The sequence below is a fragment of the Barbatula barbatula genome (assembly GCF_947034865.1).
Source record: "Barbatula barbatula genome assembly, chromosome: 8".
NCBI lineage: Eukaryota > Metazoa > Chordata > Actinopteri > Cypriniformes > Nemacheilidae > Barbatula > Barbatula barbatula.
In genome coordinates, this window is record NC_136771.1 from 3,597,152 (window position 1) to 3,612,010 (window position 14,859).

At 37.4% G+C, this 14,859-nt stretch overlaps 2 protein-coding genes across 2 annotated transcripts; both read right to left on the reverse strand.

The window, feature by feature from the left end:
* Window positions 1-1,499: 1,499 nt before the first annotated feature.
* On the reverse strand, window positions 1,500-7,665 carry LOC306897501 (B-cell receptor CD22-like). Its single transcript, XM_079462306.1, has 14 exons — window positions 7,574-7,665; window positions 7,214-7,270; window positions 6,662-6,988; window positions 6,353-6,583; window positions 5,892-6,236; window positions 4,589-4,837; window positions 4,114-4,455; window positions 3,704-3,952; window positions 3,160-3,417; window positions 2,735-2,998; window positions 2,575-2,668; window positions 2,440-2,485; window positions 1,988-2,208; window positions 1,500-1,871 (listed from the first exon to the last, which is right to left on the reverse strand). The coding sequence occupies exons 2-14, from the start codon at window positions 7,260-7,262 to the stop codon at window positions 1,841-1,843; spliced, it is 2,706 nt and encodes a 901-aa protein (XP_079318432.1). The 5' UTR covers window positions 7,263-7,270; window positions 7,574-7,665; the 3' UTR covers window positions 1,500-1,840.
* A 3,058-nt stretch (window positions 7,666-10,723) lies between these two features.
* Window positions 10,724-13,688, reverse strand: LOC306897502 (pregnancy-specific beta-1-glycoprotein 5-like). Its single transcript, XM_079462307.1, has 8 exons — window positions 13,477-13,688; window positions 13,200-13,256; window positions 12,691-13,020; window positions 12,280-12,525; window positions 11,732-11,995; window positions 11,576-11,657; window positions 11,283-11,490; window positions 10,724-11,196 (listed from the first exon to the last, which is right to left on the reverse strand). Exons 2-8 carry the CDS (start codon window positions 13,246-13,248, stop codon window positions 11,101-11,103), a joined length of 1,275 nt encoding a protein of 424 aa, XP_079318433.1. The 5' UTR covers window positions 13,249-13,256; window positions 13,477-13,688; the 3' UTR covers window positions 10,724-11,100.
* Window positions 13,689-14,859: the final 1,171 nt, after the last annotated feature.

Consider the following 14,859-nt stretch of genomic DNA (forward strand, 5'->3'; position numbering starts at 1 on the left):
GGTCTGTCCCGTCCTGTTACTAGTTCATAGAACAACAAGATATTGGCTGAATTTGCACACAACACATCACATGCTATTCAAATGTGAACACTAACTTAAATTAATGAAAAATTTAAATTTTACATTGCACACTATGGATATGTCAGCTTCAAAGAGCATGTCCTGCTACGGGTTCACAGAACAACCTTGTTTGATGTTCTTTTGAAGGCATGATATCGTAATGCCAACAAATAGGTTTATTTATTACCAATAAACAGGCTCTTCTCGCCCAGTTCCAAAGGTTGTGTGTTGTTACCGGTTCCTAGACGAACATGTTGTTGTTGGTTTTATTCACAACAGTGTAACACAACAAAAGCGATCGAAATGGAAAAACTGAGAAGAGCTCTGGAAGCGGTCCAAAGAGGCTGCGATACAGCACCCCCTAGAGGAACATGGTGCAGTTAATCTGAGTTAGATATGCAGCATTGGGAATGAATAATACACTTTGACATGTCAACCTCAAAGAGTGTGTCTGTTACTGGTTCACAAACAACATCAGAAAGGCCCGATCTGAGATTTTGAGCTGAACTCAAAATGATGCACAGGTGTGCCTTAGGCTGGCCACAATAAAAGGCCACAGTAAAATGTGCAGTTTTATCACACAGCACAAGGCCACAGATGTTGCACGTTGAGGGAGAGTGTAATTGGCATGCCGACTGCAGGAACGTCCACAAGAGCTGTTGCCTTTGAATTGGATGTGCGTTTCTCAACCATAAGCCGTCTCTAAAGGCATTTCACAATTTGGCAGTACATTCAACCGGCCTCACAACCGCAGACCACGTGTATCCAGACCAGCCCAGGACCTCCGCCCAGCATCTTTACCCATTGTTGCCCATTGTTGTGCTATTCATCCACGAGCATCAACTCATGGTTCAGCATGATAATGCTCGGCCCTTGTTGAAAGGATCTGTACACAATTGCTGGAAGCTGAAAACATCCCAGTTCTTGCATGGCCAGCATACACCGGACATGTCACCCATTGAGCATGTTTGGGATGCTCTGGATCGGCGGATACGACAGGAAGTTCCTGCCAATATCCAGCAACTTTAAGCGCAAAGCCATTGAAGAGGAGCGGACCAACATTCCACAGGCCACAATCTACAACCTGATCAACTCTATGCGATACTTACTGGTTTTCTGAGCCCCCCGGACCCCCAATACAGTAAAACTGCACATTTTAGAGTGGTTTTTAATTGTGGCCAGCCTAAGGCACACCTGTGCAATAATCATGCTGTCTTATCAGCATCTTGATATGACACACCTGTGAGGTGGAGGGATTATCTCGCCGCAAGTGCTCACTAACACAGGAATAATATTTGAGAGATATAGGCCTTTTGTGTTCATAGAAAAAGTCTTGGGGACAAAAACAAGTGTTGCATTTATAATTTTGTTCAGTGTACAAACCACTTCACTCCTGTTTTACAGTTGGTTCGAGGCTTGAATTAAACAGACACAGAGTTTGACTACAGAACAAAGCTCCGTGTTCAGATTTGATTTATTTGGTAATATGTTCACACTGTATTAAACGAAAATGCCGCACATTGACATTGCAGCAGAAACACAAAAAGCTCTTTGACAAACACGGATCTGTTGAAATGCAATTTAAATAATAACAATTACGTTGAAACTGCAAAAGGGACGTATGGATTATAATGAGCTACACAAAAGAACAATACGGAGAGTCTTTAATGTAAATGTAAATTAAGATCTTGTTAAAATAAAGAGGTTTCGGAGTTTTAAATGGTTCTGTTGATAGCGAGTCTTGTTATTGCTCGCATGTTTGAGACTGATGACATGTTGATCATTTAATTGAACTGTAGATCACAGGTGAACTGGGGAAAATAAACCAAGAATACATTAATGAGATTTTATTTTTTGGAATTGATAATCGTTCATTCCAGTGTTTAACACACACGCGAGCTGTGAAGAACGTTTCAATGTTTCTTACCTGTCACGATCAGATGTAGGATTCAATTTAAAGTTCATATACTGACACTCCTCCTGTTCCTTTTCAGTGATCTCTTTGTTTCTGATGTATTTGACACTGGCATATTGAACATCACCAGCATCATCAGACTCTGAGGCTTCTGTCTGATTGCCATATACTAGTGAATAAAGTGGAACATCATTGGCTGAAGCTGCTCCTGCTGATCCACTAAAGGGATTGACCTGAAGTGTTGAACAAATAAAACAATCACAACGTGAATGAGAACATTTTCATCAATGTATTATTTGAATTATTAGATCTTGCATCTGATAGATTTCAAGTAAACAGCGTATAAGTGATAGACAGACTTTAACTTCAAAAGTTCAGAACTGTGTTAAACTCGACATTGAAATCAAATGAGTCACGTGAGGAAACAAACACACTGTAATTCTTGTGTGTAAAAGCTGGCTTACCTGATTTTGACTGTTACGGTCAGATTCACCATCTTTAAATTTTTTCCTGAAAAACAAATACAATTATAAACTTATGAAAAGACATGATTGCTATAGGAGGAACAGACACTTTCATTTAAGTTTCACATTAGTTACCTTATAAACAGGATGATGAAGATGAAGATGATGACGAAGAACAGTCCCCCACATCCTGCTACAATCCCAGAAACTACAGCAGAACTCTGAACCCCTAAAACAACATGTTGATGAAGATCTAATCATAGTAAATGACAGTCTTTATCGTGAATGTAAATACCTTTAACAGTGAGTGATACAGAAGCTGATCTCTGAGATCCGTGTTTATTCTGAGCAATACAGTAAAACCATCCACTGAGACGTGAACTAATGTCACTGAGGCTGAACGTCTGTCCAGATCCAACAGATGATGTTTGATTCTCTTTAAACCAGCTGTAGATGTGAACAGGTGGATTTGATTCACTGCTGCAGGTCAGATTCACTGAATCACCCTCCACTATTACACCAGATGAACTGATGGATGCTGTGACGTTCCTTGGTGCATCTAACACAGACAAAAAGGAAAAAGAAAACAAATGAAACATGATATTTTTTCATTTAATCTTATTGGTATTTAGAGGATTTGGTATGGAAGATCTGGTTCTAGTAACAAAATGCGCAAAATGAACACATTTACAGGATTTAATAAAAATAATTGTCGCTTACACATCACATTCAGCATCACAGCTTCTGAAAATTTCTCTCCATGTTGATTTTTGGTCTTGCACTTGTATTGTCCACTGTGATCTGATGTGATGTTTGAGATGATGTAGACGTTTCCAGATCCTACAGATGTTTCTTCTTTAAACCAGCTGTAGGCGTGAACAGGTGGATTTGATTCACTTCTGCAGGTCAGAGTCACTGAATCTCCCTCCACTATTACACCAGAAGGTCTGATGGACACTGAGACGTTCCTTGGTGCATCTAACAGATAATTAATTTTATTTTATTGATTGTGTAAATAGAAGTCAATAGAGAATTGTTCTATATAAATAAAATATATTTCTGTGCTGTTGCACGGTGAAACAATCTGATATAAAATTGCCAAAATGAAACATTTATATTCACAGAGTGGATTATTAAACAGCCATGTTTGTTACATCATCAATATTTAGTCATAAGCGTTGTAAATTGGTTCTGTATGATATGTTTGAATTGAAACAGAACTCAGAAATAAAAATATTTTCATGTGTTGTAATGAATTACTCACATTCTACGCTGAGATTAAAATCAGGAGAGGACAGATGTTCAGATCCTCTTCCAGCAGCACATCTATAGACTCCTGAATCATCACGACTCACTGACTGCAGGTGAATCTTGTTCACTGTATGTTCAGGTAATATCTGTGTGTTTCTGTACCAGATGAATGTTTTTTCTTTAGTCAGACTGCAGGTGGTTTTACATGTAAGAGTGACTGAATCTCCCTCTTTCACCCTCTGTTGTGTCCCCACCTGGAGGTCTGACAGCAAAACAACAACAAACTCTCTGTATGAATATCATCATATACAGAATAAAATATATCTATATCATCACAACATGACTTTATGAATTTATATCAGATCAGAGTTACATAATATAATGTTTCATGTTCTCTGTGTTAATAAGATTCAGTAGATCCACCTGTGACATCAAGCTGAACTCCAGGAACTCCTGTCCATTTCTCTTGTTTGTTTGTTGTAAATCTGCAGTAGTAGATGTTTTTTTCAACTTCTGTCACATTTGTCAAAGTTATGCTGTGAGTGTCTATAATTCCTCTTGGACACACACGATTTTTGTCTGTTGGTTTCAAACACAGGTCAGCTGCATCTTTAGCAGTGTAAAAAGCTTTGGTCCAGATGTTGTTATAGACCACATGGTCAGAAGGATATTTTAAAGTACAGAACATTCTCACTGTTGAGCCTCTTAATGCACAAATATATGAAGGATTGTAAATCACACCCCAATACTGCAGATCATCAGCATCTGAAACAGTAGGAAATGTCAACAAAACATTTTTATTTGCACTCAAGTGTACAAATTCTGAAAAATTGTAAGTTTAGAATGAACCCAATAGTTTGCAATATTAACTAATGTTAATGAATCAGTGTTTACTCACATTTAACATTAAGATAAACATCAGGAGAGGACAGACGCTCATGTCCTCTTATAGCAGCACATCTATAGACTCCTGAATTATCACGATGGACTGACTGCAGATGAAACTCATTCACTTTGTGTTCAGGCAATTCTTGCCCATTTCTGTACCAGATGAATGTTGTTTCTTCAGTCAGACTGCAGGTGGTTTTACATGTGAGAGTGACTGAATCTCCCTCTTTCACTCTCTGTTGTGTCTCCACCTGGAGGTCTGACAGCAAAACAACAACAACGACAAACTCTCTTTAATATAATGAGGCTGCAGTTTTTAATATGACAGTGTAAATAGTATCAAATGCACATTATACAAACAGGAGAATAAAATCAAAATGATCTGTCATTATTTACTCACACCGCTGCCATCCCAGCCGTATTCAACCTTTTCTTATGCTGAACACAGAAGTTTAATAAATAATACCCTGGCTCTTCATAGCTTTGTCAGTTTCTATAAACAAATCCATTGTTTTGCTTCAGAGGACATTTATGAACCCGCTGGAGTCATGTGGTTTATCTTTATGAGCTTTTGAAGCTTCAGAAACATGGCCTCCATTAAACTGACATTACAGAAGAGTCAGGATATCTTTATATTCTTAACTGGGATCAGATTAAACTGGGCCGTGGTTAAACTAGGACATTTCAGTATACAAACATGCCTTACAAAAACATTACTGGTGTGTGCATCTTAAGACAAAACAATGCCACTGATATCCACACTGATACTGATATATAAACCCAAGAAGCATAATCTGTAAAACCTTCGGCCGAAGGGCAAATGCTACAGCTCAGAAAACAAAATCATCTGCTATTCTCACAATAGTTCTTGATATCATCTTAATCCAGAACACATTGTAGACTGGGTTTTCAACCAGATTTCCATTACACGATTATCATGACCAAAAGATTTCCCAAAAACAATATTATCACAGTATATCTATTGCAATGTTGTTCTTCAACGAGATCTATTATGATATCAGTCGAATTCATCTTTGTTTTTTCTTTTACTATTCTGTGTGATTCATGCAAACAACTTGCTTGACTTAAAATACATCAGTGTCATTGTTTTGTCTCAAGATAAACAACTGTAACGGTTTTGTTTACGGCATGTCTGTTAAACTACTTAAATGTCCACTGTGTCTGTTTAGAAACAGAGGCGGGCGGATCACACTTTAATAATAATGACATTGTTTTGGTCAATATCATCAGATCTATGTATTAATCACATCTAAGTAATAATGTCTCGTGCGTTTTGCCTGTAAATATTATACCTGTGACATCAAGCTGAACTCCAGGAACTCCGGTCCATACTTCATCAGATCCAATTGTTGTAGATCTGCAGTAGTAGATGTGTTTATCCGCTTCTGTCACATTTGTCAGAGTCATGCTGTGAGGGTCTTTATTTTCACCGTGACACCGAACTCTTCTGTCTTCTGGATTCAAACACAGATCAGGTGATGCTGCATCAGGTACAACAGTTTTGGTCCAGAAGGTTTTATTGACCACATGGTCAGGAGGATATTTTAAAGTACAGGACATTCTCACTGTTGAGCCTCTTAATGCACAAACATATGAAGGATTGTAATTCACACCCCAGTCCTGCTGACCATCAACATCTGAAACACAGAAATTGTTAAATAATTAAATATGTTTTTGCCACAAGCACATTAACCTTTAATTTTGCATCTTTTGCCACCAAAGATTTCTGTTTGTTGAATCAGTGTTTACTCACATTCAACACTGAGATAAACACCAGCGGAGGACAGTTGTTCATATCCTCTCAAAGCACATCTATAGAGTCCTGAATCATGACGACGGACTGAGTTCAGTCTTCCTTCAGTTAATTTTTGCCCATTTCTGTACCAGATGAATGTTGTTTCTTCAGTCAGACTGCAGGTGGTTTTACATGTAAGAGTGACTGAATCTCCCTCTTTCACTCTCTGTTGTGTCTCCACCTGGAGGTCTGACAGCAAAACAACAATAAACTCTCTGTTTGATCATCATCACAATACAGACTGTTAATATGATTCTGTAGATCTACCTGTGACATCAAGCTGAACACCAGGAGTCCCGCTCCATTCTCCACCGTATCCATTTATAAATCTGCAGTAGTAAACGCCTTTATCAGCTTCTATCACATGTGTCAAAGTGATATTGTAAGTCTTGGAATAGTAACTGTGACACTGAACATTTTCTCTGTAATTTGAGTCAGAACACAGGTTTGGTGACACTGCGACTGTTTTGGTCCAGTAAACTGATTTGATCCAACTATAAGGATAAGTACAGGACATTCTAACTGTCGAGCCTCTTAATGCACAAACATATGAAGGATTGTAATTCACATCCCAATCCTGCTGACCATCAACATCTGAAACACACAAATGAAGAAATTATTAAACATTGTGTTCACAAGTCTTGGCATATCATCTTTTTGTTTTTTATTTTAATTTAAAAAATATTATTTTATTTTTAAAAAAGAGTTCATATTATAAGACAATAAAAGTGAAGTGCATGGTGCATGAGCTCTTTTGAGAGTCAGAAAGTATGAAGAGTCAGCGTGAAGTGTGAAGACTGAAGTGTGATCTGCACTTACCAGCAGTCATGAGCAGAAACATCAGAGATATCGTGAAACACGTCGCCATAGCAACCACTACAATCATAGAACATACAGATATGACATGAGATGAACATATGAACATCACAAACACTCATTTCTGCATCATTTCATTTAGTATGTTTTAATTCACTGCTCATTCACACACTGATGTGTATTGAGGATGATTTTTATCTTTAACAACTTCCGTCATGATCACAAAAACATTAATCGCAATTGAGTTTTTATTGAGTTCCACAAGTTTATTTTAAAATTTTAATTTTAAATTGATTTAACAAATGTTCACTCTGTTACAGCTCAGATAGATTCACTCTTAAAGCAATGTAAAAATGATCTTACCATGCTATGATGAGCGTCTCTGTCAATGCACGAATAAGAAATGATTTAGATGAGCCGCCGTTTCTAACTGACAGATTGTTGGTGGTTTTCACACTTATATGTACTCTTTAACGCTTAATGAATATGTACTTCCTCTTTCTGAGCGTTTGTGTCCTTCATCTCAAGAAAATTTGCGGAACTCAAGAAACCAAGTGGATAAATAATGTAATGTTTTGGGATTGAACATCACATAAGAACGGACATCACGTCAAAGCTTTATATGAGAATATTGCAAAAAACATTGAGGAGCAACAGTGAGAAGATCTGGACAGCAGGAGCTTCAGATGTGAAGCATCTAATGTGATGTTTGTAGATGTCAGTTTCACTTCCACTTTTAAAAATATTTTGTGTGTTAAGAGCTTTGCACCAGTGCTCATTTCTCTCTTTGGGTTTTAAGATTCCGGGATGTCTATGAAAAGAAAACCGTGGTGTGCAGCTTCAGTTGGTAAATTTGAATAATCCTGTGTGAGGGTTTGGAGGCCCGAAGAGACCCCACACGCCTCAGGACAAAATAATAGGTCAAGTCAGACAGCCATATCTGCAGTTAATCCCGATTAAACCAAAACCGTCCCTTCATGTTCATTCATCTTGACTGATCTGTCTCACTAAGAAAGTGTCGTTTGGATGATCTCTATATGATGGGTCTCCAATGCACTTCTGCTCATTTAAACTGACATCATCACTGAAAGAAAAGCTTTGTTGGAATTACTCAATTTAATCATGTAAATTATAACTTCTTTTAAACTGCAGGGAAAAATGTTAAACTAAAGTGAATTAAATCGTGTGAAATCGATGAATGAATTATGTAATTCCGACAAAGGAAGCTCAGAGTGATTCAGCAGAACCATCATGATTACAATTATCCGAATATCCAAACAGTATGAGCCATTAAAACCATAAGCGGTGAATTTCCACATTAAAAGAAACACAGGAACACGTTAGCAGCCAGATACGATGCTGCAATGACGACAACAGGTTTGATTTTTGGGTGAACTGTTCCTTTAAGATGTGTGTTGATGGTTGATCTCTGAAATACGACCATCAGCCCTCTAGTGGACAAAACAAATCACAACATCCATTCTCCACTCAACACAGACAACATCAGCATCAGTGCACTCACTGAACTTTCATTAATAAGATATTGCAAAAGATAAATTGAGTTTTCAAATGGAAGGATTAAGATATTTAAACTAAGAAACATATGACTTAAAAATGCACAAGCCTTATGGAATAAGAGAAAGAGTAAAATGATGACTGAAGCTCAAGCTGATGTTCTAGACCAGTGGTTCTCAAACCTTTTTGGTTCAAGTACCCCTTTTTATGATTTTTTATCAAGCCAAGTACCCCTAAACCAGACAACGACATTTTGCTTCCGGGTCTCAAATGCGTTTCAAATTGATTTTATTTTTAATGCAAAATTGAATTTATTTTTAATGCATCTTTGTGTAGTCGTAATTTAACATAAAAATAAAATTATCATAATTTATTGATTTTCATAATTTATTCCAAAATGTCAGTTTCTCTCGTACCCCCTTGCAGTACCCCAAAGTACCCCTGGGGGTACGCGCACCCCATTTGAGAACCACTGTTCTAGACGACACAGATTTAGGATATTTACCACCTCCAGCTCAACACTCTAAGGTTGAATTATTATAATGTGTTTAGTTTTTTTACAATAACATCACACTGTATTAAAATAAACATTTAGAGGAAGACTAAAAGCTCGTTGACAAACACAAGCTATTAATCCGTCTGAAACACCCGAAAGCACTTGAGCAAGTGAATGTAGACTATATGTGTACTCAATGTTTTGTTTAAACTGCTAAATCCGACAAAATATGTGAAATGAATTTTAAAATAAACATTAAAGTATGAATGCAAAAGATCAAATAAAAAATGCAATCTGCCAGGGTGTGGATTATAAACTTTGTATAAAAACATTATACGTCTGTGATATTCAATCAATAGGTTTTAATTTTATCAAAGGGATGCGACAAAATCAAGAGTTTAACAAGTTTCTGTTCTGTTTCTCTGTTGAGTCAGTCACCTCCGGCTGTTGACATGTTTACAAAACTATAGATCATATTGTCTGAAGGTTAATAGTAGCCTAACATGTTTAGTGTTTAACACACAGAGCTGTGAAGAACAGTTCAATGTTTCTCACCAGTGAGGATCAGAGGGAGGATTCATTTTAACGTTCATATACTGGCATTGATCCTCTTTATCATCATTCATCCCGTCTTTGTGTCTGATGTATTTGACACTGACATATTGAACATCACCAGCATCAGCAAACACTGAGGCTTCTATCTGATTGGCAGATAATCGTCAATAAAGTGGAACATCATCGGCTGAGCTGCTCTTGTTGATCTACTTAAGCGATTGTCCCGAAGTGTTAGACAATAAAACAATCACATTAAATAAAAGTGCAGCGTGACATTTTTGCATAATAATTTGACTAAAAATGATCAATTGGAAACAAACACGCCGTTACTCTGACTTGCCTGATTTTGCACGATTACTTCAGATTCACAGTCTCTTTTCTCCTCCTTAAAGAAAACAGACAAAAGTCAGATAATGTCATGTTGGTTGTTACCAAAAGATGTTAATGACAAACTTAATTTTGAGGATCAGCTTAGTACTGTGTAATTCAGACTGCAATATTTCACAGACGGCTTTGAAATATTTGGCATGCTAAATATATGCACCTGTCTGCGACTCAAAATCCTGCCGTGTGAAATTAGTTCTGACTGAAAAATACATCGACGCTGACCTACAGCCAATGAGAAGGCAAGATGAAAGACTAAATAAGGTTCTGGGAGGAGACCACAACAAGTTAAGTGTGCCGCGTGACGTTCAGCCAGCGATCAGGGGTGCCCGCTACGATAAAGATACATGCACGTGAACACTGAACTGTTTGATCTTTTTCACAGATCCACCAAAACTGCACACGCTTCAATAGAGAAAAGACTGTATTAACATTACTGCTTTAAAATCACACATCAAATGTGTGAGATTATTACTTTTGTATAGGTATAAAGTTGAAGAGTGTAGTCGATGAAACACCAAAGCTCCGGATCCGGGGCCCAAGAATGACACAGACACAGAAGTGCAGTTCACTCAAAGTCCAAGGTTTATAAGGGATAGGTCCATTATATGAGTATAAATGAGGAAGTGATGTAATGCTCTGATCCAACACTTCGATACATGGAAAATCACGAGACCTAATCATTACGTTAGTTCCTTGTTCTTTAACATCTGGAACATAGTGATATCTGTTACAAACACTTCAAGTCGTAACTCTCGGTGATACTTATAAGTGAGAAACATAATAAGTAGGATATAATGCATAAAACAGTGTGGCATACTATGTGTTTACTGATGAGCTACATTTAATCTTAATGACTAAATAATAGAAAAGCATTGATCACTTGATGTTAACTATTAGTAATGAACAAAAAAATAACCTAATTCCAGTGAGAGAGAGTTTAATGTGTGTTTACAGCAAGTGTCTCATATTCAGAAGATCTGGAATGAAGCCCAAGAGTCGTGTAGACGCCATCGGCAGCCCTGCGCTGATCCGACTGGGAAAGAAACATAAAGAATAGATCTTGTTTTCATGTGAGTTCGAGTGTATTAATGTTTGTGAATGACTGTATGACAGATTTACTCTGATAATGCTGTAAATGTCTGCAGATGTTCTGGTCGCAGGATTCAGAGCTGTGTATGTATCACCATTCGAGTCAGCAGTCAATGTGACATCAGCACCGAAGGATTCACGAGATGAAGCAGAATCTACTGCAGGTGGAGATGGAGATGTGTGCTCGCTAACCTGATGCTGATTCATGTCTTGTTCTCTATTATCAGTCCTCCTCTTCCTACAAAGAAAAATAAACTCATGTATGTGAGAAACTGCATCGCTATTGATGAATGAAACAATATTTGTGAAAGTTTCCAACTCACTTAATAATCAGAATGAGGATGAAGAATCCTACACATCCCGCCACAATCCCCAAAACAGTGTACAGAGAAGAACCCCGAACCCCTAAAACAAGATGTTTATGAAGACGACGTAAGAGAGGACACACACTCATTATCATTCATGTAAATACGGTTTACCTTTAACAGTGAATGATACAGCAGCTGATCTCTGAGATCCGTGTTTATTCTGAGCCACACAGTAAAAACATCCACTGAGACGTGAACTAATGTCACTGATTCTGTATGTCTTTCCAGATCCAACAGATGATGCTTGATTCTCTTTGAACCAGCTGTAGGTTTGAACAGGTGGATTTGATTCACAGGTGCAGGTCAGAGTCACTGAATCACCCTCCACTATTACACCAGAAGGACCGATGGATGCTGAGGTTTTTTTGGGAGGATCTAGATTAAGATTAAATGAAATGATGGATTTAATAGAACCATTAAATGATGGAAATTCAATTAGAATTGTTTTGAGATGCAAAATCACATGTGATATCAGATATTTACGGTTGAAGTTGGAATGCAAACCAAATATTTATGAAGAAATCAAATGAAAAAATCCTTTGAATATAACTTCAGTACAAATGACAAACAAATAATGTCCAATAAATATTTAACGCCATTCAGTAAATTGTGTCTGACTGCACCGAACGATTTGAAAGAATGAATCGGTGTTTACTCACATTCTACGTTAAGATAAACAACAGCAGAACGCAAATGTTCATGTCCTCTCGAAGCACATCTATAGAGTCCTGAATCATGACGACTCACTGACTTCAGATGAATCTTATTCACTGTGTGTTCAGGTAATATGTGTGTTCTTCTGAACCAGATGAATGTTGTTTCTTCAGTCAGACTGCAGGTGGTTTTACATGTAAGAGTGACTGAATCTCCCTCTTTCACTCTCTGTTGTGTCTCCACCTGGAGGTCTGACAGCAAAATAACAAATAACTCTCTGTTTGATCATCGCCATAATGTAGAATAAAATATATCTATATCATCACAACATCACTTTATGAATTTATATCAGATCAGAGTTACATAACATAATGTCTTGTGTCCTCATGTGTGTTAATATGATTCTGTAGATCTACCTGTGACATCAAGCTGAACTCCAGGAGTCCCTCTCCATTCTCCATCATATTCTAATGGTGTAAATATGCAGTAGTATGTGCCTTTATCAGCTTCTGTCACATTTGTCAAAGTGATGCTGTTTGTGTGACACTGAACATTTTCTCTGTAATTTGACTCAGGACACAGTTTTGGAAAAACTGAATCATGTACACTTGTTGTTTTTGTCCAGAAAAATGATTTGATCTGAAGATCAAGAGAATAAATACAGGACATTCTCACTGTTGAGCCTCTTAATGCACAAACATATGAAGGATTGTAATTCACTCCCAAATCCTTCTGACCATTAACATCTGAAACACATGAAATGATGAAACTATTGAAGACGTAACACAACTTTTATGCTTCTTCCTGTATTCAGTTCATGTAATGATAAGAGAAAGTGTGAAGTGATTAATCGTTTTTTGGAGTTTTTTAAGAATTGAAGACAGAAAGTATAAAGTGTGACGACTGAAGTGTGATCTGACCTTACCAGCAGTCATGAGCAGAAACATCAGAGATATCGTGAAACACGTCGCCATTGCAACCACTACAATCATAGAACATACAGATATGACATGAGATGAACATATGAACATCACAAACACTCTTCGTTTAGTGACAGGACATTAAAGGTTCACAAGAATTCACTGTACGCTAATCCAGTTTTAATCTTCAATGACTACAGTCATCATAACAAACTATTTTTATATAACAAATTTTAACCAAAACGTTGTCCTTTTCTTAAAACAATGTAACGATGATCTTACCTTGCTGTGATGAGTGTCAATACACAAATAAAATAACTGTGGTTTTTAAACTGCTTAAATAAATGAATATGTTTGTCTTCCTGTTTCTGAGTATTTGCTCTCTTCATTAAGACGAAATGCGAAGAACTGAAGACAAAAAGTAACAAAAAACATCAGCAGCAGCAGATTTCACATGTCAAAGTCTTACATGAGAAAAGGTCACAAAATAGTGAAAAGATCAGGACAAGCATCTCATGATGTGATAGTTTCAAGATGTTGATGTCACTTCCTCATCCTGACACACATTGTGTTGAGAGAGCCGTGAGGTCTGACATTAGTGCCGGACGATAAAGGACGTGAGTGCATCCCAGCCAGCAAAAACACATGGGACCTGGATGTGTTTGATGTGGGCTGTCTAACTGGGTTTTGTCCGCGGGTTCCATGTAGGTTCCACAAGGCTTAGCCCAGATGAATGAACACTGCTTAGTGTGCATACTACAGGCTGCTAAATGTGACACTGAATGTTGTAGTTAATGAGATGATGATAAAAAGCTGAATCAGAGATGAACACAGAAACAACAAGAACTGTAAAAAAAACTACTTGTAAGTCGCTTTGGATAAAAGCGTGTGCCAAATGATTAAATGTAAATGTTAATCATCAGATCCTGCAAGCTACCCTATAATTTCTAGGGATCACAGGTACCCCTCTTCTCTAGAAGAAACCGCTGTTTACATTGCAACAAAGACAAAACCTATTTGACAATCACTGTTATGAATCCACTAGAAACACTTGAAAGCACTTGAACGTATGAATCATAGACCGTATTAAAGATGGACGACGATCCTCCGTTCATTTCCATTGTCGCTGCGGTATCAAGTCTTGCATATATTACCACATAACTGTTGAAAGAAATGAAGTCAGAATGTATAAAGTGAGTGAATAAGTGTAAAAACTGAAGTGTGCTCTGCACTTGCCAGCAGTCATTAGCAGAAACATAGAGAACATGGAGATATTGTGAGACACGCCACCATACCACCCGCCTCTACAATCATACAACATGAGATGAACACATGTCCAAAAATAAGAGGAATTTATGAGTATTTGCCTCTTTATATTATTCGCTTCTTATGATTTAAGACTTCACACTTCCAAAAAACACCACAGATACTTTCTTAACCTAAAAAAAGATGATGTAAGTCCTGAATGATGATTCATTTTCTGTGGTGCGATCTGTGAAGGTTTGCCTCTGTCGAAATTGCCTTTTTCTGTACTGCATTTGGTAGTAATAATGCTGATCTTGCTCAATGATTTGGAAAATAAAACGCAACAGTGCAGACTTTCGGGAATGTTAGTATTTTATTTAGCACTAAGAGGTGACACTGTACTCAAAAGAAAACTGTGGT